Source organism: Thermobia domestica, chromosome 10, assembly GCF_964235325.1.
Source record: "Thermobia domestica chromosome 10, izTheDome1.hap1.1, whole genome shotgun sequence".
In the NCBI taxonomy this organism is placed as follows: Eukaryota; Metazoa; Arthropoda; class Insecta; order Zygentoma; family Lepismatidae; genus Thermobia; species Thermobia domestica.
This window is the reverse complement of record NC_137463.1, coordinates 9,941,524-9,968,444: the sequence shown is the minus strand read 5'-3', so window position 1 is coordinate 9,968,444 and position 26,921 is coordinate 9,941,524. Positions and strand designations below refer to the sequence as shown.

Below are 26,921 nucleotides of genomic sequence, written 5' to 3'. Positions count from 1 at the left end.
AATTGTAATTGAATTATTTGTTTAGAAAATGAAATACTTTTAATAGAAAAAATGATTAAAAATTTTACAAATGACGGACGCCGCCATTTGCAATCGTTGGCTGACATGAGAGTCGAAGTGCCTGAATTATATACGTGTATTTAAGAAACTGACATAGGTTTAAAATAGAATTCAGTATAGTCATGATTAGGAAAAGAACATGTCAAAATCAAGGAATCACAGAATTGTCATAATAAGGATGAATCAAGGTCAAAATCGGGAAGGAGTTCCAACGGGATGAAGAGGGCCAGCTACCCAGATTGTCGGAGTGTAAAAGTGAAAAACAAATGAAATGAAGATGTGTAAAGTGTTTGTGAGTGTATGTAGATGTATTTGTGAATAAATGTAAATGTGTGTAAATAATGTAACATGTGAAATTTTTACTTAATCCCCTTCCTCTTCTGCACACCACACAAGGGGATGTTGACAGTTTTCAAAACCTCGCAAGAGTCCGATACAAATAGTTCTGAGAACTGCTTATTGTTTTCCTTCCTTTTTATGTCTGTCGACAGCATGTATGAAATTGTTAAATATTTATTATCCGGAGCATAAGTGCACACATTTTTTTAAACAGGAAAAAAATCATTGCCTACAAATGTGGTTTCTAGCTTCCTTATTAATAAAATAAGTATGTAAACACTGTTGTATGCTGGTATATAAGGAGCACTCATTTTGACTTTTTTTTTTTTTTTTTAAAAAAAAAAAGTTCATCTTATACGCCAGCAGACAGCTAGAAGGACAAGCGTGCGATGTATTTACCATGCAACATTTTAAATTTTGCTGAGATTAATACTGCTAAGATTAATCTACATATAGGATGTTCCGGGTGGAAACCGATGAACTTTGTACATGTTCCTCACATGAAAATAAGATAAAAGTTTATTTTACACTTTGTTGAGAAGTGACTAAATTTGGAGATAGAGGCAATTTTATGCAATTTAGTGATAATGATCCAGGTTGGCTACACTACGACCATCAACAAACAATCTCAGTCAACGTGTTCCTTACATTAAAAAAGTGAAAACTTTAGTTTCTACTTTAGGCTACTGAGATAAATATATATATTTTTCTTGTTTCGATGTAAGGAACAAGTTGACTCAGTTTGCTTTTTGATAGTGCAGTGTAGCCAATCTGGGGTCATTATCACTAAATTGCTTACAACTGCCTGTATCTCCAAAACTAGGCATTTCTAAGCAAAGTGCAAAATAAACTTTCCTCTTGTTTTGAAGCCAGGAACATGTGTACGAAGTTTGTTGGTTTGCTCTCGGAACACCCTGTATTAAGTGTTCTGGGTAGTAAGGGGCCTACTTTTCAAAGCAACAAATCTTACAATGGGTTTTTGCAAGTAGTAAAATATCATGATGTGCAAATTCTAGAATAGTACAGATAGTAAAAGTTATTTCTAAATACGAATCCTGGTATCTCTAATTTGTCATGATTTCATAGTGTGTACAATTGTAAAATATTTGATTTAGAAAAAAATTACACTAGTATTAGAATACTACTAGTTTTGAAAAATAAGCCCCAGGAATCCCACATATCGAGTTTTTTTTTAAAAAAAAAAGAAAAGAAAGAAAAGGAAAGGATGTGAAGGGACCGTCTACTCGCAACTTGGCGATCGTAGCGCAACGTAAAAAAAATTATCATTAGTTTGCGATTTTACCTCTCGTGTAATTAAATATACCGATGTTAGTCGCATCGCGAGCAGGGCCGGCTCGTCCATACTCAACCTTTTTTCTCGTATACCCCTAGACACAGTTCGCTATTCAATTGTGTACCCCTGAAGCTCTTTAAAAGAAATTAAATCGAAATGAACTCATTAAATTTAATACACATATTCAGATATAAATATAAAGACTACAAGCTACATGACAGGTATTTTTGTCAAGTTTCCAAAAACATGGGATGATTTGCAGTAGTTAATGGATTCGTGTGTGTGGAAAAACAAATTCTGAGACTGTATGCAATAAATAATAACTGACTACTTGAAAATATTAGACGTGCGTGACGTCATCTCGAAAATCGTCCATTGGAAAGAAAAAAATCTCCAACTTTGATCTTTCAGTAAATATTGGAAATATGCTTATTTTAGGATTGCGTACCCCAGAAACATATTCGCGTACTCCTGGAGGTACGCGTATCCCCGGTTGAATAACACTGAATAGACAACCTAGACGGCTGCCTAGAACGAAAACATGTAGGGGCGGAACGGCAGGCTTTTTTTTTTTTTGTGCGGATATCAACATTAGCCAAAACGTACGTGCGCCAGCGCTCTACACGTTTAGGAAGAGGAAGTTAATGAAATGTTGGATCACCCAAGATTGATTACTGGTCACCTATATGAAGTGGGGGAACATCTATCTGGCCATAGTACGCTTCCGTATTTCTACTGTTCATTCTATGATTAAAGAAGATCTCCTGCATTATCTGAATATCTAGACTCCGGATGCTCGGAGAAATACGCTGACTTAAAGTTTCTACATAAGGTAGTCAATGGAAACTTAAGGTCTTAAGCCCTACTTCAAGAATTATCTTTTCACATTTCTACCCGTGTAGCACCAAATACCCTCCTCTTCCACCTTTCCCGCCCTAGACTGTCGATTTTTCAAAGGTCCTTTCTTCACAGAGCACCAAATTTATTTGATGTGATTTATTTATTTATTGTAACAACAACACAACAGGCGTCCTGCCCATTTACAGTGTTTGTTTACATATATGATAAAATATCATTATTTTTACAGAATAAAAACATACAGAAATTTTTATTGTTTCATTAATTAACTCAGCTCATCATACTACAAATTGTGTTCCTAAACATTTTTTCAGACATATTGAATATGTCTATCATTTCACACTTTTCTTCAATATTATTGTAGTGAGAGCTCATTCTCCATAAAGGGGATTTATACAGGATGTCAGTGCGTGCTTTCTTACAGTACATGGTACTACTATTGCTTAACCTCGTTCTAGACGTCGGAACATGCAGAAATATATTAGAACTTAGTTCTATGCAATCAATTTTATTATTTATTATTTTATGTAGAAAAACTAAATCATTAACATACCTACGTTGCTCTAATATCGGTATATTGAAATTGTTTGTTAGTTCTGGGTGTAATATGTATGCTGGGTACATTCCAGTTTTTTTATACATTAGTAATCTCAAAAACTTACACTGCACTCTTTCAACCATCTGGATATATTTTCCATTATGAGGAGTCCAAATAACAGAAGCGTATTCCAGTTGGGATCTGATGTACGAATAATATAGTTTTAAAATTGTCATGTGGCTACGGAAGTCTCTACTTACACGACAAACAAATCCAAGACTCTTATAAGCATTGTTTGCAATAGTTTCAATGTGATTTGCGAAAGTCAGTTTTGGGTCGAAGGTAACACCAAGGTCTTTAACAGTTTCCGGCCTACAAAGATTTATACCGTCAATAGTATAATCATAATTTATGTATTTTCCTTTTCTAGTAAATGTAATAGCTTTACATTTAGTTATGTTTAGGCTAAATTTATTCACGTGGCACCAGTGTTTTACATTTTCCAAGTCTTCCTGGAGGTTTTTACAGTCTTCAAGTGATTTAATTTGAGCATATAATTTTAAGTCATCTGCAAAGAGTAAAGTATGCGATTTCTTGATGTGCTTAGTTATGTCATTGATAGTGATGAGGAATAATAAAGGTCCAAGGTTTGATCCTTGCGGTATTCCCGATATAGCATTAAAATTGTTCGAGATATGACCTTTGTAAGCTACAGATTGTTTACGATCACGTAAGTATGAAGTGAAAAGTGCTAATGCTTGCTTAGAAAGATTCATAAGAGCTAGTTTTTCAAGCAAACTGTCGTGGTTAACTCAATCGAACGCTTTCTGAAAGTCTGTATAGATTACATCCACCTGCCCTCCTTTGTCTAGTTCTGAAGCTATAAAGTTTGTTATAATTGTCAAATTAGTTGAAGTGGATCTATTCTTGAGAAATCCGTGTTGGTATACAGAGATACTGGATCTAACATGATTAAGTAAACCATTGTGTATTATATATTCATAAATTTTTGCAAATGGGGATAGAATTGCAATTGGTCTAAAGCTTTCTATATTTTTAGCATTGCTAGTTTTTGGAATAGGACATATCAAGCTTTCTTTCCATCGGTCTGGAAAAACATTATATATTTACGGACATGTTTAATAGTATATGTATAGGATGTTTTATGATATCAATAGTTCCCTTTATTATGTAAGGTGGGATAGCATCAGGGCCACACGCTATTCTAGATTTCAACCTTTTAATGGCATGTTCTATTTCTGATATTGTTATTTCAGTGATTTGGAAAATATCGAGTAATATATTTCTAGGTTCGTGTGACATTAGAGCATCAGTGTTATAACTCACAGGTTCATGATTGTAAACAGACTTAAAATAATGTGCAAAAGCCTCCGCAATATCCCTGTTACACTGTAGACTTTCACCATTTCAAGGGGGCCATTAGTCAAATGCCTTGTTTTATTTTTGATAAAATTCCAAACGTTTGTTGGATCATCTGCTATGCAATTCTCGGAGTTAGCTACGAATTCTTTGTATGCTTTCGCAATTTTTGTCTTTACCTCCGTCCTTAAACTACAGAATTTATCACGGTAATATGTATTATTGTCTATTGTGTTCTTCCACTTTTTGTGATAGTACGATTTTTGTTTGATTTTTCGAATTATTTCTGAGTTAAACCAGACAGGAAAGATTTTATTGCTGGGATTCTTTTTAGTTGGAATGCATTGTTTAAATGCGTCGTCAATTAATTGATAAAAAGTTTCTACAGCTTTATTTACGTCATTTAAATATGAAAGGCAATTCCAATTAACTTTTGAAAGTTCTAAATACAATTTATGATAATCGGCTTTTCTGAAATTAAAACCAGATGATCTATTGTTTACTTTTTGTTTCGGAAAACGTTTAACTGAAAGCGCTATAATTAAGGGGGGATGGTGATTGTCTATAGGTACCAATGGTGAATTTTCACGGTTTACTTCAATCTCGCATGCATTCGAGAGTACTAGGTCCAGTGTACGGTTATTGGTATTTTGTATATTATTATACATAGTTAAATTATACAGTGACAGGAAATTGAGGAGACTTTATATAATCACATAACAGTTGACGTGAATATTTTTGAAGCTACTCAGCATTTGACAGAATAATTTCACAAATCCAAAACACAAAGCTGTTTATAGTATACCTGTTAACTTTTGATTTCCTTAAACAGGGAAAAATTAAATTTTTGGACACATTGCAGTCACTAATCACGTTTTCAATGGAATCTTTTTTTTAATTATTTTTTTAAAAGAAGGAATTACACCATCTTCTTTTTTATATTTACAATGGACATGGTTTACATTACAATAAAACTTTAATTTCCTGTTGCCCTGTGGTTATATTAGTAAAATTTTGTTCCAAATGGCATTTCAATAAAAATGTTTTTAAAAAATAATTGGCTTATAGATTACTTATTAATACCATAGAGAGAGGCATTGGGAGTGAGTTTTCTTTTATTTAATGCTTAAACAAATGGTAACAATGTGATGATGTGGTGAAAATGTGAGGGAAGACAAGGCTTCACTTTGGTTTGGTTTTGGGGGAAGAAAGAGATTAGGAGGCGCAGACATGTTTTCCGTCTAAGGTGTAAAATTCCTAGAGCCGCCCCTGATCGCAAGTGATATTTAATGCCGTTTGTCGCAAACTGATCGCAAATATTGCGTTGTGCTCATGCAAATCAGTATTTAGTCGGGCCCGTTATGTTTTTATAATTTTACAGTTTGATATCCATTTGCATAACTAGGATATTTTGGTAGGAGGAACTATGGTCCCTTACTTCTGAGAATTGAAAAAACCTTTTAGTACCTATCAGCCCGTGGTCTAACGGTATTCTGGAAGGAGTTTGCCCCCTCTCTAGTTACGCCTATGCTAATACCCTTTATAGTTCACATATGATGACTGTACTTTTAATTGTGAACCATTTACTCGCATTTTCGAGTCCTTTAGATAGTAACATTTTCACGAGAGGGAGAAGAAAAGAAACCATTTGTGTGAAAAAGTTCAAAAACATAGCTTCAATGAATCTGAAGGTCTTTTATTATTATATGAGTTATGGATCTAGATTTCTATAGGAAAGAATTAAAGAGAAAAAAGAAAACAGACTTTGAAATGATTCGGAATCAAGATGGCACTGTGGTAACAAATTCAAGAACATCTTCATTTTTCATTTTATACCTGGAAACGTTTTAAATTTTTGACCAATTTAGTTTTGAAGCGGCTTCATTTTGTGTCAGAATACCAGTGTTTTAACAATTAGCTACTGATGGAAAACAGTATGTAAACAGAAATTTTCATATTTGTTTTGCAGTATAAACTATTAAAACAATCTGTGAACAAAACAACTTTTAGTGACATGGTCGATAAAGCTATATGGCGACGACCATAGTTAGTATTTCCTTTTAATCTTTAAGAAAGATAAATATTTTGCCATGAATGACTTTTAGACTCATATCTTAAAACTTAATTTTAAAAATGGTCCTTCGAAGTGAGAAAATGATCTTCTAGAAATACGAGGATAAATCGAGAAATAAGTATACTATGGAATGTTAATTTCCGTGGCAATATTTGCAGATGGATCTGTTGCTCAGTAAAAGTTGCTTTTTAACTGCGATTTGTCTTGCAGTTATACTCGACCGGAGTGAGGCGAATTGGTAAGGTTTACTTCGTCATCGCCAAAGAACTTGAATTGTCTGTCTATTCTGCTACAGTCGATACTTTAATGAATTTATAACACTTGAGTTTTTTTTAAAAAAGGTTTTTTCATCATATTGTAAAAAAACTATATATATCAAAAAGTTTTATTCTTAGTCAAACAACCAATATTGTTTTCTACTGGTAGAACTAGCAATTATATGTAAAAAATATATGTATAAGATAATACTTAATTAAGTAAAAAAGGAATTTAAAAAAGGAATTTTAATGAACAGTAACACTTATCGTGGACTAATGAGGTTCTCCGGCAGTCACGTAGCGTGAAGAGTAATTAGGAGGACAAACAAAGCTGTTATGGAGAACCTCAGGGTCTGGATGACGAAAATTATAAAATATAAAAAGGTAAGGGAAAGATCCAGTCATCATCCAGAAATCAATCAGTAACTCACCTTGTAATTAGTCAAGTCTTAATCCAATGATTGCTGGACAACATGGGTGGACATCACTATTCTTACAGTAAGTTGTATTTTTCATTTTGTATATCAAAGACTGTCATTTGTATAGACTCCAAGCTCAGCGAATTGGTTTCCCAAGTAAAAACAGAAAATTATTTTGTATCTTTAGTCTTTTAGTTCATAAAAATAAAGCCTTGCTAGTTATTAAAAAAAAAATAATCTGATAATAGACATTATCCTTAAATTAATTCGATATCTGACAGGCAGAAATACTTAATTGGCGAGGATAAATACTCAAAAACCCTAAGCACCTCACTATTTAAACAATACATTAGTCTTATAAACCTCTATCGTTTCTTTCTAATTTCAGTCGGAATTATCTGCACAAAAATTTGGCACTTGATTCTCTTCTCTTTTGTGGACCCACAGTAGAACACGCGACAATTTTGTGATGGGCACATTTTTTTCCCCACTAAAGCAAACTATACCAATCTCTTGTGTGAACTTTTAACTAAGACCACAGTATCTTACGAAACAGTCTCCAATCATGTAGCAGCAGTATCAAAAACGAACAGATAGAATAGCCTCTTCATTGGCTGCTCGTGAGGTTGCTACGTCTAGTAATCGAAGCCAATCACAAAATGCCTTCCTAGTCGTTCAACTGTATGATGAAAAATGTTGAAGCTAAACAAATATAAAAGAAAAGAAAAAAGCATTACCCTTACAGCAAGAAATCGGCATTGTACCCTGTGTAAGACAATTAGGGAGAACTTTACTTTTGTTAGGGTCGGTATCTATATTAAATGAATAAAATCGTGAGGAATGAAAGGTACTTGAGTTAAAATACAGCGTACTCTAGTGTAGAAAGCCAAGAAGCCAGATCACACATCGCTTAAATAATAAAAATAATAACAAATCATCATCTCGTGGATTGTAATGCAAGGAAGTTTCTCAACCATTTAATAAAAAAAAGTAATTTTTTACGCAATAGATAGCTCAGTCTTTTTCAGTCAGGAGGGAAAGAAAATTTATCCCTGTAAGAACTCTCATTAAAATGTTTACAGATTAACTAAGAAAATTTGTTTCCTCACAGAAAATTCCCTTCGGAGTCCTCTTAGAAGTCATTTTTGAGTCTATTTTTGTTCTCTTCGGGCAAAATTTGGACTCTTCCTGAATTCATTGTTACACACACCAATGATGTTTTTTCCTTAACGTTTTAGAGAAAACGCAACAATCAGGAGCTTTTCCCAGAGGCAATTCGCAAGCTGGTTGACACCTTCACCACTGTTGGATCTTCTAGGAACCCATGAACGACCAAACACGGCTTTTTACATAAAGTTCCCCAAACTGAAAATACTTTGTCACTCTTTTCTGGTTCCTGGATTTTCCTTGACACCTTTATGCAACGTCCTTAGAATTCTCAATAGAAGGTCTTTTGCGGCTAAACAGATCATCAACAGTCATTTTTCTTTTTCTGAACAGTCGGAACGAGTTACCAACTTCGTCTCTTTCATCTCAAATATCTTTATCAACTGTTATTCTTTAAGAATAAAATTCTTTTAATAATACAATAGATGAGGTAGACTTATTGCGTTCTTAAAACCATTATGAAATAAAGACAAATAAATACGCGAAATAGAAAATAATTCTGTCAGTTTCGTTCTTTCTATTTTCTCTTTTTTAACTAATAGAAAATAATTTTACCAGTTTCGTTCTTTCTCTTTTATCTTTCTTAACCAATATAAAATAATTTTGTCAGTTTCGTTTTTCTCTTTTCTCTTTTTTAACCAATAGAAAATAATTTTGACAGTTTCGTTTTTCTCTTTTCTCTTTTTTAACCAATAGAAAATAATTTTTGTCAGTTTCGTTTTTTCTCTTTTCTCTTTTTTTAACCATTCTTTAGAAAGTGTAACCGGTAACAGTTGGTTATAGTTTAATGGAGAGTTGAGCAGCTAGGTTGTTTGTTTCCATCACGACATATTGAATAATAGGAGCTGTCATTGCTACTGCATATCAGAGAAGTTGCAAAGTAAATGCAAATCACGAAGTCCAGAAATATAACTGATGTACAATAATTGAGAAAGTTGCTAATTAAAAGGGTACACGTCACCAAAAATTCGAAATTGAAATTTTATTTGAATATTAATTTTCGGTTGCATCTCTATCGAATGCAATATACAGTTCCAACCAGAAAAAAAATACTTATCTGTATATTTTATCTCTTGCAAAATTGTAGTTTGCATGTAATCAGATCATAGCCGCCGAGGATTTATTACCAAAAATTGTTGCAGGTGGAACATATATTTTTGTAAGGCAGATCCTCAATTATATATATTCAATGAAACTTTGTGTAATATACGTTACAAAGTAGGATCGGATCACACATATTCTAGTGACACAGAACCATTGTGTTGAATTGACACAACTTTTTTCTTTTTACTTTATAGATAAGGTATTCAATAGTCAATGTTATAAGTAGAAATTGTGTTTGTAAATAGAATCTTCTGGATGGGTCTTCCATGGATTCCTCACAGATTCCCACTCAGTAAATGTAATTAATTATGCATGTATCCGGTATTAAATGTTTGTATTTCATAACGTATTGAAATAATCAAAAATTGGAAATTGAACTTATTAAATATGGAGAGAAAACTGTCCAGCACTTTTCCCTAAATTTCCATATCTTGATCCATTCATATCTTCCTCCAGGCGCGCACTCAGAAAGTTTTGTATGGAGGAGGTCCAATCTTTAGGACAGGCTCCAATACTAAAAGCCACTATTCCTATGTAGTATTAAAAGGCACATTTCTCCACCCGCAGAAAACAGTAAGTAATTATAAAATAGTTCCTCCTATACTTTCAGAGAGAAAAAAAAATGATATCAGTAAATCGTTTTTATAAGAGAAAGACTATAGGTGAAGTGTAGTAGATCGATTTTCATGCTGCACCAATCATTTCCCTGTTATACATGTATAGTTTCATTGAGAAAGTGTACACAGGTATGTTGAGTTTGAAAGTTTGGGGAGTCCCCCATGGATGTGCCCCTGTCTCCCTCACCCTACGATTCGTCCTAGAATTAGTAATTGTAGTCACGAAGCGAAATGTAGAAGTCTCTGCTTCATGGTTGTAGTTTATATAAAAAATCAGTTATAACTGTTCTGCTTTGCTTCTGAAATGCGAACTATTGTATTACGCTGCGCGTTATGTGGTTCATGGTAAGATCCTGCAACACTTTTCGTAAACGGAGACCCGGGTTCGATTCCCGGCGGGAGCTCAGGTGGTTCGGATTCCACTTTAATCAGTAGGTCCACGTCTCATATAGCCTCGCTGCTAAACGGGACATTAAACTCAAAATCAACTCAACTCAACTTTTCGTAAACGGTCCGCGGCAACAGCAGACTAGAAACTGGAGAGGTTGGCATGGAGAGTGTGTATGTATTTTGAACACGATGGTACGTAAAATAAATGGAACTTGTAAGATCTAAAGTTATGATTAAAAATGAACAAAATTCAGAAGAGTGTATAATTATAATTTAAAGCTGAGAAAGACATTTTGATTCTTTATAATGTTAAATGTAGAAATGACAATTCTTTTGTTATGTTTTACTGTTTCTTTAAGAAAAAAGTTATAATTACCCAACATTGGAAGAGAAAACGACAAAAAGGTTCTGAGAAAGATAAAAAGAATTAGAACCATTTCAAGGTAGATAAGCCTTTGTTGAATTAAACAAATTCTTAAAAAACAAAAGTTAGAAAGATATGATTATTAGATACCTCATATAAAGTGTGAGAAAAAAGAACTAAATGTCATTCTAGTTTTCTTCTTATACAAGTTCATGAAAGAAAATATCACAGCAATTTTTGTGTAAGAAAATAGTAATTAGATATAATGATGTTGCTAAACCTGTGTAAATATATGGACTACCGAATAAGTTCATGAGCTTTCATGTAAACTGTTAATGAGGATTTTCTTTAAAACAGTACTAGTTACCTGAACCACTTATTTTCACATGTATCAAGACAACTCACAAAGAACAATATTCAACGCATGTTTGCTACGGTTGTTTGTGGACAAGCACATAAAGGAATTTACTTCAGAAAGGGTCCGAAGCCAATTTCAATCTGAGGGGGAAATCATCCCTGAAACTAAAATGAATTTACAGAAATTTCGGGATTTCGGATCCCCAGAACTCATCCTTACATACATCTCTGCCCTTAGTATTTGTATTCCTTGATTTTACTCAAAGTAGAATCCATTCTTCAGTATTTTGGAGTGACCTTGTCTAATCTCTTTTCAGCCTTAGAGAAAAGTGGATGTAAACAAACCCACCTGACTACCAGTGGATCGATGACCAGTGATTGGTTGTTGATCTCACTGTACTAATATCCTACCGCAATATAATCCCTACTAAAATAATAATTTCAAATGAAAATATCCGAATTTATCCTGTATTTTGTAATAATAAACGCAATATATATAATATTTAACAACAGATGTAGCTTTATTTCAACCTCATCCGTCCTTGGTCATATAGTATTTACTGCGCACGCGTATGCGTTCGAGCGCCGATCCCACTCATTTGAAATTGTAGAATGCAAAGTGTTCCATGGCGAAAAAGTGTTACAATAATCCACCTTCTTGTCGTGTTATAGAACACCAAAGATAACAACAGGAACAGAGACAATCTCGTTTATATAACGATTTAAGAAAATGCTATTTCCAACATAGCAGTAGTCAGTGTCTGTGCGTTAATTATATACCAACCAACAGAGCCTTAAACTTTGCAAATTATGCGACGACAGTAAGTAACCAGACGATCTTGCTATTCACGTGTGAGCCGCGGAGTAATACATTTCGCTTTGTTTACGTCTACTTTGTTCTAAGGTTGGAAAGACTTTAGGTTTATAACACAAATCTGATAAAGAACTTTTAACTTCAGAACCTTGACTTCATACTGGTGTTAAAAGTAATCGGTTTTGCTGAGGTAGCATACGTCAGCATTCATGCGGACAAACCCGATTTTGAGAGTAAAATGTTCCGTACATATTCTCCTTTTGGAATTCCCTGATTTGTCCACGTTTTCTAAGCTTAAATATATTGTGTTCCTAACGTAGTATATCGTACTGGTAACAACATTCAAGAGGAATGTAGGCATTGGCTATCTTGGCATGACAATCATTCTCATAGCGTGTTGTGTTAGATTCTTTTTTCGTTCCTTCCGTATATCGTTCTGCTGAATATATTGCAATGATAATATGTGTGTTATAAATGACAATGGTCCGGTACATAAGATACCCTTTTGTTGACAGACAGAGCTGTATATTTATGCTGTTATATATTGTGGACACACTTGTATATTTAGGCTGTTAAGACATAATAAGTGAGAACGCCATCTTAGAAGGATGCGTTTTCGGAATTACAGCTAATAAATGATAAGTATTAAATAAATTCAGTGCCTTAACAGAATAAATAAATAGTTTAATTTCTTGAACTAATTATCGTAGAAAGTTTTGTTATCAAATAAAGTAAGTTTAATCGAAGTGGGGTAGCAAGCATTTTTGCCAATTCTAAACGTTTCAGTATTCGCGCGCTACCCTGTATTATTTTCGCGCGCTACTCTAGCCAGCTATTTTAAGTTGGTCATGTAAACTGTACAGAAAAATTTGGGCGTCTTTAATTTGCCTATTTGATGTCGAGAACAGAACCAAACCAACCCGTGCAGGGCTTCTAACTCGTTCCTACTCCTACTCCTATTACTACTACTACTACTACTATTACAACTACTACTTTTACTACTACTACTACTACTACTACTACTACTACTACTACTACTACTTTTATTATGGATCTGTATAGTAAAACTGCAACATTATTTTAATGAAAAAAGTGTTATGAAAATTTTTAAAAATTCGTTAAATCACTTTTTAGAGTATTATTTTCAATCTTATTTTAACGAATGAAGTGTTATAAAAATTCTAAAAAGTAAAAATAAAACTTTCTTTGGACCGGGTTTGAACCCACGCCAAAAAAGGCTTTTTTTTGTTAGCATGTTGCGCTAGCACGCTCGGCTACGAGAGCATAAGGTATTCGGTGTTTACTTTAAGCTATATAAGTCATGGCTCGTGATGTCTATCAGTATCGGCCAATAAAATCAGAGGATATCTGAAACGTTTGGGATCCGCAAATATGCAGGCAGCAATAAATATTATAATTTTAATGTTATAATATCATATTTACATGATCAAATCTATGCACATCGTGATTCTGTTTCTTCTTCTTTCTCGTATGCTTGTTATATGCTTTCAGCATATCAGTCAGGTGACGAGGAAAGTAATTCTAAACAATTCATGTTTGTATAACGAATTGACTAGATCCTCGTTTTGGAATCTTACGATACTTTAACCTTACATCTTGCACAATTCAATCTCATATAGCATTTTAATAAATTATACTCTTAATCATAATCATGGTTATAATTTATTGTATTCGTTCATCGTTATACAACAAAAGTGAAAATATCAGTTTAAACTAGTTGAGAATGCTCCAAAAGCATTGCCAGAACAAACTTAAAAAGAATGGAGGTATGGAGTGGGATCCGCACCTTGTTCTGTTTTTCGCAGAGATATGGCTCATGAAATCTCCCGATATTCGAATTTTTTGACACATCTGGGGAACGGTCGCCAGTTGGCCAGTGGCCACCGGTTACTATTTTTGGTACATTCCGCATCAAAAAATTGCGACAGTTAACGCCCTGCAGTTAGGCCATCCAATATACACCTTCTTATCCCATAATCGTGTCAGGTAAAGAGGCCCCCTCTCTCTCCTCCTCCTTTCTTCTCTCCCACACTAAAATTAGCTAACAACATGAGCGCAATTTTTATTTCAAACTACACATGTAATAATTTCGATAAAATGAAATAACAAAACCGAGACGAAACAGTATTCATAGGTTGATGTTGGGAGAAACTGAAACACACACACAATGAAAAATTGAAACCAATGAATGTCTATTACACAGAGATTTATAAATGAGGCAGAGAGAGAGAAGAGGAGAGAAGAAGTAAAAGAAAAGGGAGAACAGATAAAACTGTGAAATTCAAACGTAGTAAGAAAAGAACCTAACATTATAAAGTTCCGTTTCCAGAAATCCAACAGTAATATAGAAATAACGTTTGTTTCTACATAATTTTTCAGAATTATTCGAATATATAGAGGATGCTTTAAACATTCATTATGTTACTTTCATAATGGATAGCATACTCAATTTCAAGTAGAACTGTAAATCTCCGCGACACATATGGGATAATGTCAAAAGTTTAACACACATGCTTTGTTTCCGCGTGGTTCGATTACAAATTCGGTAGTGTTCATTGGACGTACTGTTCCAAAAGACATTCTAATATACCCAGTAGATAGCATTGGTCATATCCTCCATATCAGACTACTAATGCAAACTGATCAAAAAAGCAAAAAAGAAAGAAAAGAAAGAAACGAAACAAAAAGAAAGGAGAAAGAAAGAAAGAGAAAATTGAATATTTCTATTTTACTATTAAATTTCTATCAGAAATACCCTATATTAAAAGTCTAAACTGTATCGTAATGAAAAGTTACAAATGTTGGAAAGGAAAAGTTTATATTTCTCATAGATGTAGCATGTTTCAAATTTCAACCCCCTTCCAAAAAAAAAAAAAAAAAAGCATTGAATTATAGGATGGGAACAAATTTTGTGTCGAATTAGTATAAATAAAATTTTGTTTTCAAATAACCAAAGAGTTACCATTTTCTAGTCTTTTCCGAAGATTTATCTGTTCCGAACATCCAGCATTGATTTCATCTCTTCCGGATATAACGTAATTTGCACAGATAGAATGAACACGCTGAAGAGCTCAAAGGGAAGGGGAGCAACATTTAAAAAAGAACGAAAAATTACCGATATAAGTGGCGAATCTATAATTTTCGGAGTCGCTGAGATTAACAGTGACACATTTTATGCTGTTTGAATCCAAATTCAGCTCCTCAACTTGGGGGAGGGGGATACATATAAAATAATCGAAATAACCAATATCAGTGTCGAATTAATAGTTTTCCGGCTCGCTGAGATCAACAATGACATTGCAGATGCCGTGCTCCACAACATAGGGTGAGGAGGGGATATATAAAACACATCGAAAATGACCGACATCAAAGAACGCTTTAGAAATCCTAAACAGTGACTGAGTAACGGAACATATTGCTATTTTTTCTCAATTTAACCCAACAAAGCTTATAATTGATGTTAATAATAATAATAATAATAATAATAATAATAATAATAATAATAATAATAATAATAATAATAATAATAATAATAATAATAATAATAATAGACTACTATACTCTGAATGTTGAACATTTATTATTATTATTATTATTATTATTATTATTATTATTATTATTATTATTATTATTATTATTATTATTATTGTTTGCGTACTTTTGAACTTGCATGGCGAAATATTACTGCAAAATATGTTTTATTTCTTTATTATTTCCTCGATTCTATGTTTTTCGTTTATCAGTGGACAATAATTTCTCTCTAGGCCGTCGAATAAATCAATTTCGTTCTGCACTTTGGTGCAAATAACGTTACAGGAAGAAGCTGGTTCTTTCCAAAGATCAGGGCTAAAGTAAGTACTATTTGGTTTATCATTTCAGATGGCGTGATAGTGTAGGGGAAACGTAATGCCCTTATGAATTATAGACCTATCGAACGTAAGTTCAAATCCTGTTCACGCAGAAGTTAAACTTTTTACAAAGTGATTGTGAAGAATCGACTTATCATGCTGGACAAGCAATGCATAAGAATGTGGAAGCAAACACCTGTGTCATGATTGAGACGATTTACGAATGCTGGTTGGGAAAGGGCAAGGGAATTACCAGGACATTCCAAAGATATCATTGATCTGCAGTATACACTTTCGTGTTATCGTTCTAAGAAAGAAACACTACACCATTTGTTAAACAAAACTTGGCTAAAGCAATCGGTGGTGTAGTAGTAACGTGCCAGACTTCCAAATGGAAAATCTAGGTTCGATTCCCCATCAGGTAGTATCATTTTTTCGCATAAAATAATGGCTTATCTTCTGATGGAGAACTTACAAGGCATCACTAGCGATAATTCAAATAAACAGTGAGTGCGTTCTATATCATACACTGTAATGATAAGTATGTTTCATATTTATATTCGACCCCCTCTCTGTGTCTTGACGTTTCCCTATCCTGTCTTTGCATCTTTCACTTCTCCCCCTCTCTCTCACACACGCACTTCATGTTCCAAAGTTAAAACGGAGCAAGAGCTCGATATACATGCTCTGGAGAATCTAATTAACTGTTAATTTCGGCGTCGTATTTTTCGTGCTCTGGGGATAACATCTCCAGTCCTGGTCATATCTAACAGAAATACTGTTTAAACGCAAGGGAATAAGTAAAATCTCTTTTTTATCCTCTGGGTTACCGAATCTCAGTCGAATTACCGAGTCACTACGGATTTGAATCCTCGACCCAGTGGTGGTCTGTAACCTAACCAACATCATCCGACTGACAAGATGATCCATTTGAGCTCTTAGCGTGTTCATTCTATCTGTGCAAATTATGTTATATCCGGAAGAGATGAAATCAATGCTGGATGTTCGGAACAGATAAATCTTCGGAAAAGACTAGAAAATGGTAACTCTTTGGTTATTTGAAAACAAAATTTTATTTATACTAATTCGACACAAAATTTGTTCCCATCCTATAATTCAATGCTTTTTTTTTTTTTTTTTTTTTTGGAAGGGGGTTGAAATTTGAAACATGCTACATCTATGAGAAATATAAACTTTTCCTTTCCAACATTTGTAACTTTTCATTACGATACAGTTTAGACTTTTAATATTCAATAGTAATATACTGATAGAAATTTAATAGTAAAATAGAAATATTCAATTTTCTCTTTCTTTCTTTCTCCTTTCTTTTTGTTTCGTTTCTTTCTTTTCTTTCTTTTTTGCTTTTTTGTTCAGTTTACATTAGTAGTCTGATATGGAGGATATGACCAATGCTATCTACTGGGTATATTAGAATGTCTTTTGGAACTACGTCCAATGAACACTACCGAATTTGTAATCGAACCACGCGGAAACAAAGCATGTGTGTTAAACTTTTGACATTATCCCATATGTGTCTCGGAGATTTACAGTTCTACTTGAAATTGAGTATGCTATCCATTATGAAAGTTACATAATGGATGTTTAAAGCATCCTCCATATATTCGAATAGTTCTGAAAAAATATGTAAAAACAAACGTTATTTGTATATTACTGTTGGATTTCTGGAAACGGAACTTTATAATGTTAGGTTCTTTTCTTACTACGTTTAAATTCCACAGTTTTATCTGTTCTCCCTTTTCTTTTACTTGTTTTCTCCTCTTCTCTCTCTCTGCCTCATTTATAAATCTCTGTGTAATAGACATTCATTGGTTTCAAATTTTCATTGTGTGTGTGTTTCAGTTTCTCCCAACATCAACCTATGAATACTGTTTCGTCTCGGTTTTGTTATTTCATTTTATCGAAATTATTACATGTGTAGTTTGAAATAAAAATTGCGCTCATGTTGTTAGCTAATTTTCGTATAGGAGAGAAGAAAGGAGGAGAGAGAGGGGGTCTCTTTACCTGACTCGATTATGGGATAAGATGGTGTATATTGGGTGGCCCAACTGCAGGGCGTTAGCTGTCGCAATTTTTTTTGATGCGGAGTGTACCAAATTGTTCACCATCTTCTTAGGTATTGATCAACACCAATATAATCCCTTTATAACTCATGGTTCCCGAGATATGACTCCTTAAATATCTGAAAATCAGCCATTTTTGGGTCAATATCACGAGAACGGTAAGTTATAGAAAGATGATATCGGTGTTATCAATACCTAAGAGGATGGCAAACATTTTGGTACCGATATTAATTGGTGACTATTGGCCAAGCCAGTGACCAGTTGGACAGTGGCCAGCGGTTATTTGGTACCTACATATTTACCATCCTCTTAGGTGTTGATTAACACCAATATCATCTCTCTATGACTTACGGTTCCCGAGATAGGCTCCTTAAATCTATGGGAATCGGCCATTTTTTGCCAATATCTCGGGAACGGTAAGAGTGACGCAAAAAATTTAATCACTTTTTGAGATAGTTTTTGATCGCTCTATCGAATGCATGGTTCAAAATTGAAAAATTCGCAAATAACGGACAGACAGACACACAGACATAGAGAATTCAGTTGAATCTTATACATAAAATATACAATTATTACAATGAATTGTTCTAGAATCACTAATATAATTACCTTATTATACATTCAATTGTATTTATGCGAATTATGTTGAACATATTGTTCAATGACAGAGTAAAATCAAATACTTTAGAGTTTGATTTTAAATCTGTTTGCAGAAAACTGATTTTTTAATACATGATTGAAGTAGATTGTATAATAGAGTACCTTTGCGAATGACTTATTTATTAATTATTATATATGTTGGTTGTGTATGTGTGTGTGCAAGTGAGTATTTTTTTCTTGTAATTGTGAATATCTTCATTGACAATAAATTCACTACTATATATATCCGGACGAAATCTAGCCTGCCCAGAACCTCGCGGAATAAAACTTAGCCATCTAAAATCTCTCGGGACCAAACCTTGCAGTACTGATTTCTTCTGTATAGAATGTTTAAAATATAAATGTTATATATATATATATATATATATATATATATATATATATATATATATATATATATATATATATATATATATATATATATATATATATAGATATATAGATATATAAAGTTTTAAACAAAAATTTTGGGAATGATACAAAAAATGGATCAAAAGATTGCGATCTTGGCCAAGAATTTTAGGAATGATCCAAAAATGCATCAAAAGATTGTGATCTTGGCCAATAAATACTTTTTCAATCAGAGTCTACAAAATTTTTGAACGGCCCCTAAATCGAATTTTCTTTTTTCTTTTCTTTTTCTTTCTTTCTTTTTTTGAATTAAGCACATCATACTGAGTTATGTGATAGTTGGGGTTTATCTATACTATATGTAGTTTTCCAGATATAGGCCTACAAGAAAATTTTTGCCTGGAATATATTGGATCTTTTGATACAAAAATATTTCTGTATGGACAGTTCTATGCAGAACTCCTGCTAGTATCCTTACCACTTTCTGTTGTGTTCTAAAGATGACGAAACTTTTAGGTAACCTTCTCAGAGCATCAATCCATATTTTATTATAGATTGGACATTTGAGTAATATATACACTTAGCTATTTTTACATCAATCTTGTCTCTTACACATCTAATTGTCTGACACAGTTTGCTTATCTTACTTCTTACATGTTCTACTCTGGGCAACACTCGGACAACTTCACCGAAGTTTTAATTTATTCATATCCTTCTGGAACCTGCAAAATTGAAACAGTGTTTGTTGGTGATTTTGTAAGTCAAATAGATTATTTATTTAGTTAAGAATCTCCTAGAAACAACTGTCATTTCATACCCATCATAATAAATATTGGGCTATCACTGACGTGTCACTTGCCGTAAATAAGGAGTTATCATGCGCTACTGTGTTCAGCTAAACTAAAAGCATTATCATCAATATTTTGCTTTCCAAAATAAGGAATGTAAACTTTAAAAAAAATAAAATTTATAACTTTAAAAGAAATATCTGGGAAGATGAGAGAACAAATCATGACATTTCAGGTATGTGCGTAACAGTAATATGCAAAAGAAATAAAGAAGTATAGGCCTACAATATTTCTGAGGGTCTAGATCATTTGGACCCAATATTGGTATTCCAAGGATTATTTTTCACTTGATTTTGAGTGAATACATTATATATTTCAAATTAATGTTATATTGGTTCTGTGTTTCTTCTTTCAAAGTGTATTAATCAGTGTATTTCAGCAATGACATAATTTAAAATTATAACTTTTTATAAATCATTCATGGGCTAATATATAATTATTTCTGTATTTAAAGTAAAGTGTAAAATCTTTTCATTTTAAGTGTTACAATAAATCGTTATGTGTGTGTGTGTGTGTGTGTGTGTGTGTGTGTGTGTGTGTGTGTTATAGGAATCTACAATTGCATCACTACTGAACAAAGAGACGTTTATCCTTGTTTTCCCGACGTAGCTCACAACATTTCATAATTTTAGGGAAAAATACCTGGCAACGTGTATCACTTCTACTCTTCTGATTCATTTAAAGAACTAATTACCGGTTGGTCGCAAACTGGAATTATTATTTTCGGCTGAGGAGCCTTGAAACTTTCAATCAAATTTGTCCGATACATGAACAGTAACGGCCTTGTCGCAAGTTGGAATGATGAAGAATCACAAGGAATCAATAAAAAATATATCCACAGAAAGCTATATTAGTCCATATATCCACATTCGTGAATACTTCTATTTTGTAGTTGACATCCATCACAACAGAGTTAATATTTGATATGTTGATGATTTGCGGGTGAAACATCGTAACCAAAATCTCGTGGCCCACAATCACGCCTGGCGAAAACCTCGCATAGTCAAAATTTTGTCGGACGACATCTAGCCTGGCCAGAACCTCGCGGGATAAAACTTAGCCATCTAAAATCTCGCGGGACCAAACCTTCTTGCAGTAGTGATTTCTTCTGTATAGAATGTTTAATATTTTGAAGGGACCACTCCGTGGAAAACGTTTCGATACAATTGACGAAGCTTCCAGTGAGGTGACTCGAGTGAACAGTTCAACAATGAAGGTGCCCTATCCGGAATACAGAATTTACCAAAATGTTGGGAAGCTGTCATATGCAAGAGTGGATATTATATGGAAGACCTGTAAAGGTATTTTGTACAATAAATTATTTACTTCCAAACTATCTTTCAGTATGCAGAACTTTTGAAATGGCCCTCGTAAATGTTCCATTAATAAATCTACATTGTGATATACGGTTTCTTTACTCTTTTGTTTCTGTCATTCACTTGTACGAGTTCCATATAGAAGACACAGAAGGTGAAGGAGCACCAAACACTAACCACAAACACATTTGCTAGTGCAGTGAAATCTTTCTATGTTGGTCATCAACGGTTTCATTGGGAAAGTGCAACATGAATTTCATCATTTGTTCTAAATTTTCTGCAAACTCTCCAGAAGGAAAAGGAATTGAAGATACAGAACACTCAAATCCTCCTGAACTGAACTACAAACTAATTTGCAGTGGACGTAAGTGCAATAAAGAGTACCATTGTATTTTAGAGGAAGCTACTTTCAATGTTCAATTTTTTACCTTTCTCCATTCGGTTTACTACATACTACAATGAAAGATGTTCTGAAAAGTTTCTAACAAATGAAGATCACGAGCTCTTTCTTCTTTTAGGCCTCCACTTCCCACTGTTGTTGCTCGTTATTTAAGTCTTATTAAAGAGCCTCCACTTGCCTCTTTCATCATTTAAGTCTCTCCATACTTTCGTTGAAATTTTTGGATCAAAAGATCCGATACATTTATTTCAATCAAAAATTTCCTTGTATGTCTTATATCTGGAGAACTACATATGGTGTAGCCAGACCCAAACTATCACTTAACTCAGTATGCTGTGCTTATTCTGTAGAAAATACGAAAATTCGATTTAGGGAACCTTCAAAATTTTTGTAGCACCTGATCCGAAAACTAATTATTGGCCAAAATAGCACATTTGATGCATATTTTGGGACCATTCCTAAAATTCTTGTTAGAGTTTCTCTTTCTCTTATTCGACTTACCTAGCCCCAGATGAGGGAAGGGGCGAGGTACATTATTGATATGGTACCTTTTAATATACATCATTACCATTCACCTACTTTTTTATTTTTGTTTCTTATGTGTTTCTTCATTTTAATTTTTATATTAATCACAAAGAATATATAGTTAGTACAATTCGCAATCATGTAGGTGTCCAACATACAGAAGTGAATTTAACATTGGCAGCATACGAAAATTGCTATCAGTGTTGCCAGATTCAAAGACAGATAGGTGGCCAATTCATAGAGAAATAAGTAGTGCGTGTCTTAAGCATGTTAGCCAACTTAGAGAGGTGGTCAAGTTAACACATTTTACTGTGTTATGATAAACTGAAACAACATACACTTTTTTGAGTTTGTCAGAAGTTACCACGAAACTCACAGTCAGTCGACAGCAGAGTAAGTGGAAAACAGTTCATTCCTGACAATAATAAAAACATTCTAAAAACTCAAAGTTGAAATGTTCGCCATGCATGTTCTAGGACACGAAAAGTAAACGTCTTATGTCATATATATATATCAACAATGGTTGTTCTTTGGCAGAGGGAGGGGCAGTAACAAGCGGAAAATCAAATCCAGTTTTCAGTAATTGTTTTTCAACTGACAGTTCAACAAAAGCAAGGTTTTTGAACCCTAAATGTCATGGTAGAAACGCGTATAAAAAGAAAGAAAGAAAGAAAGAAAGAAAGAAAAGATAAAGCATTTCCTCTACTTAAAATCTAATTAACACCATATCTTACACAGGTCGCGTTCTTAGAGCGCAAAGGTTCCATGTCCAATTTTCTTCCAAATTGAGTTTATATATATATATATATATATATATATATATATATATATATATATATATATATATATATATATATATATATATATATATATATGTATGTATGTATGTATGTATGTATGTATAGATGTCATATCATACAATGTTTTACATGGCATTAAGGAACTTTGCGAATTTACTACTGTTGACAATAACCAATGAATGAAAATTTGTTCTATATCCTATCAAAAGTTTTTTTTTTTTTTTTTTTTTTTTTTTTGTAAAATCGGACATAGAATTTTAGTTCCTTCATATTCTTTGTCATATGGGACATACACAGTATGTCGAAAAAATAGGGGAACTTTTAAATTAATCAAAACAAAGTAGGCATTGTACCAATTGTAGTTCTTTTTATTCCAAATACATCCCTTCCGCATCAATACACCGCTAGGCACAAAGTATTTAATGTCCTTTTTCGGAATCGCCTCAATGGCCCTCGTCACGGCAGGCTCGACAATGTGTAACATTGTCATAAAATGTTCCTTTCATATCCATTTTTAATTTTTGGAATAGGAAATAGTCACACGGCGATAAATGAGGCAAATACGGAGGATGTGGAAGCACACATGTTTTCTTTAAGCCAAAAAGTCACGAACTAGGACGGATCTCTTTTGGTCATCAGTTAAGGTGTGCGGAACAAATCGAGGAGAGACTTTCCGTTTCTTTAAATCCTTTGTCAAACTTTCGTGAATTATGTCTCTCGTCGCGTATTTAATTCCTCCGCCATACATCTTACAGTCGAATTCGCATCGTAAGCGACCATTTCACGCACTTGTTCCACAAACTCATCGTGATTTTAGTTTTTTCGGTCTGGCTGGCTTTGGATCGTCTTCCAAGGACTCGCGACTGTCCCGGAATCACGTAGCCTATACTATTCGAACACACGTGCATGAGATAAGCACTCATCACTACAGTGCGGATTTATATGCAAAATGCATGTTTATAGTAACATGCAGAAACGTGTTGAAAGTATTTTTTTCCTTTCCAACGGACTTGTAAAGATTCATTTGTGACTCATATGATAGCGCATATAAGTGCATATTTTGAGTGAATTTCAATGTGCATGCATATTTCACAAACTTTCCTGGATACTACGTATTTCAAAAGTTTATTGCTGCATACTTACATACTCCAGAGTATATCATAAGAAAGTAGGTTATATTTGAAGTGAATTGAATCACTTTCTAAACGCAGATGTAGAATAAAACGTATAGAGTAATAGAGTAAAGTAGAGATGCAAGGGCTCGGAAAAAAAACCGGCTTTTTTTTGGAAAAAAACTCGTTTTTTTCTGCTTCGCTTTTTTGCTTGGGAAATTTTGGGCTTTTTTTCAAAATTCTGCTTTAAATTGATAAATCAGATTTTGTTTCGCTTCTCTATAACACAAAAAGTCATTTAATTAGTGGTTGATGTCGATAATAATATAAAACCTCGAAAATAAACCATGAATTTCGAAAAGATATTTCAAACAATTTTACTTCTCAACATATTTACATTATGAATTCCAAAGGATTAACCAATGTATATAATAAGATTTTTTTTAACCTCCTACATACAAAAGTAAGCAGGGTTGGCAAGAACCATGGTTGTTTTTGAAAATGCCAAAAACTCGTTTTTTTTGGGGGGGGGAGTTTAAACTAGGCTTTTTTGGCTTAAACCAGTTTTTTTGGGGGGGGGTAGATATTTTGCTTTATGTATTTATATTACATATTGACACAAATAATTTTCTTTCGCCTTGGTGTTATTATGCAACAACGGGGTTATGCTGGAAGAGGTCACATAAGCTTAAAGAAGCCCGGTCAGTAAATTTCTTAATTCGGAAACTTCCGCCCTAGCCATCGGGAAAATCCCGTCATTACTCTAAATGTAAAACAATAATGGAAAATCCTGTTATTGCTTTGCATGTAAAATTTAAAGGTCAACGTATCATAATCAGTACGCTAAAACGGAGGTATTAAATTACAAATTTAGCATGTACATATCATTGAAAGTCCAATTCAAGCTAATGTTGGAAGCTACGTAGGCAATCGATAAATTATGCCAATTTCTATCAATATATTTAAGCAACCTTGACTTCTTTATAAAACAACAGGCATTCAGGCATGCAGAACTATACAATTTGGTTTCGTTTCGTATGTTCAGGCTTAACATCCTTACGTAATACCGAGGTTATCAAGGAGAAGACTTTCGCCTAAAGTTACATCCGAACCTCTACTTTGTTTACGCATGAAAGAAGGGTTGTGGTTCAACCGAGAATTGAATATGGGACACCATGTTCAAAAGGTGAAAAGGAAATAAAACTAATGCAGATTGTTTGATGTGTGGAAACGTTACCATGAAGTTTACACGATTCGTATTTTTCATTCTTTTTATTTTTTTGGTTTAAACCAGTTGTTTATTAAAAAAACAAAACAGAAAAAAGCAGCTGGTGTAAACCAGCCAACCCTAAAAGTAAATACTTCTTTAAATAAAATACACAAATAACTAGCAAAATTCTATGTAGTATTTTTACTTTAAAATATTCCATACCCTCTGTTTGGAACAAAATAAAATTAAAATAAAACATAAGAGAAGGACTTAGATTTATATAATACACTTACAGGCTGCACATCTAGAGGTTTTGGTTCTGTATATTCTTGAAATTCTATAGTTTTGTATGACCACCCTCACGGTTTACTCAGTCCTCAAGTTTTCTGAACTTTAACAAGAGGGATTCAACATATGAAGGGTGTGAGGTAAGAACATGGTAACCCACAATTTTACTATTTTAAGAAATTAGAGATTTTCTGCTGCACAATCCATTTTGAAAGTCGGAAAGCTGATTTTTCACATAAGACTATACATAAAGGACTAAACGAAGAAGTATGCGTTGCTGTCTTATCTGCTGCATGACTCAGCAATTGAAAATTTGTTGGTTACCATGTTCTTGGCTCACACCCTTCATATTAGGGTTGGCAAAAACCATGGTTTTTATTTAAAAAAAAAAAAAAAAGGTTTTTTGGTTTAAATAATTTACTCTACGTATTTATATTAGATATGGACAGAAATTTGCTTGTTTCGCCTTGGTGTTATTATGCAACAACAAGGTTATGCTGGAATCCAAACCGTTTCTCGGCTTACATCCAAAAGAAATTGTCCATTTGGACACGAAACCGGGACTAATTGGTCACAAATGCTATTGCCGACTCACTCACGAAGGATTCCTGATAAAAATACATTGTACTGATCTTTACATAGGCCTATTTGTTAATATAATTGTCAAGAGTCATTTCAGAAGGACATAAAGATAAACAGTTACACAAGTAAAAACATTATACAGAATTATATACAAATCGGGAAACTCCCGCCTTAGCCATTGGGAAAATCCTGCTATTGCTTTAAATGTATTTGTATGTAAAATTTTAAGGTCAACGTATCATAATCACTACGCCAGAACAGAGGTATTAAATTACAAACTTGGTATGTAGATATCATTCAATAAAATAAAAACAAAGTCAAATTCAAGCTGACGTTGGAAACTACGTAGGCAGTTGATAAATTTTGCCAATTTCTATCAATATATTTAAGCAACCTTGGCTTCTTTATAAAACAACAGGCATTCATTCAAGTAGAAATATATAATTTGGTTTCATTTCGTATGTTTAGGCTTAAGATCCTTATGAAATACCAAGATTATCACGGAGAAGACTTTCGTTTAAAGGGACACCTCGAATCGCTACTTGGTTTACACTTGAAAGATGAGTTGTGGTTCGACCGAGAATTGAACACGGGACCCCTTGATTAAAAGGTGAAAAGTAGATAAACGTAATGCGGATGGTATGATATGTGAAAACGTCACCATAAAATTCACACGATTTAAAGCATTTTTCGTTCTTTTGGGGGGGCGCGGTGGCTCAGTGGTAGAGCGTTTGTTTGGGGTTCCTGGTTCGATCCCAGCTCGCGCCGTGTGGACTTTGTGGTGGACAAACATCATGCTCGTGGGTTTTCTCGGGGTTCTCCCGTTTCCTCCCACTTTCATCATTCC

General features: G+C 33.7%; 1 protein-coding gene across 1 annotated transcript in view; it reads left to right on the top strand.

The window, feature by feature from the left end:
• Nucleotides 1–7,209: 7,209 nt before the first annotated feature.
• The window catches only part of LOC145662273 (methylmalonic aciduria type A homolog, mitochondrial-like), a 77,076-nt gene continuing 57,364 nt past the window's right edge, over nt 7,210–26,921 (top strand). Inside the window, exon 1 of the mRNA XM_081727662.1 lies at nt 7,210–7,298. Coding sequence (XP_081583788.1) covers nt 7,274–7,298 — 25 coding nt within the window. The 5' untranslated portion in view covers nt 7,210–7,273. The remainder of the gene's footprint in view (nt 7,299–26,921) is intronic.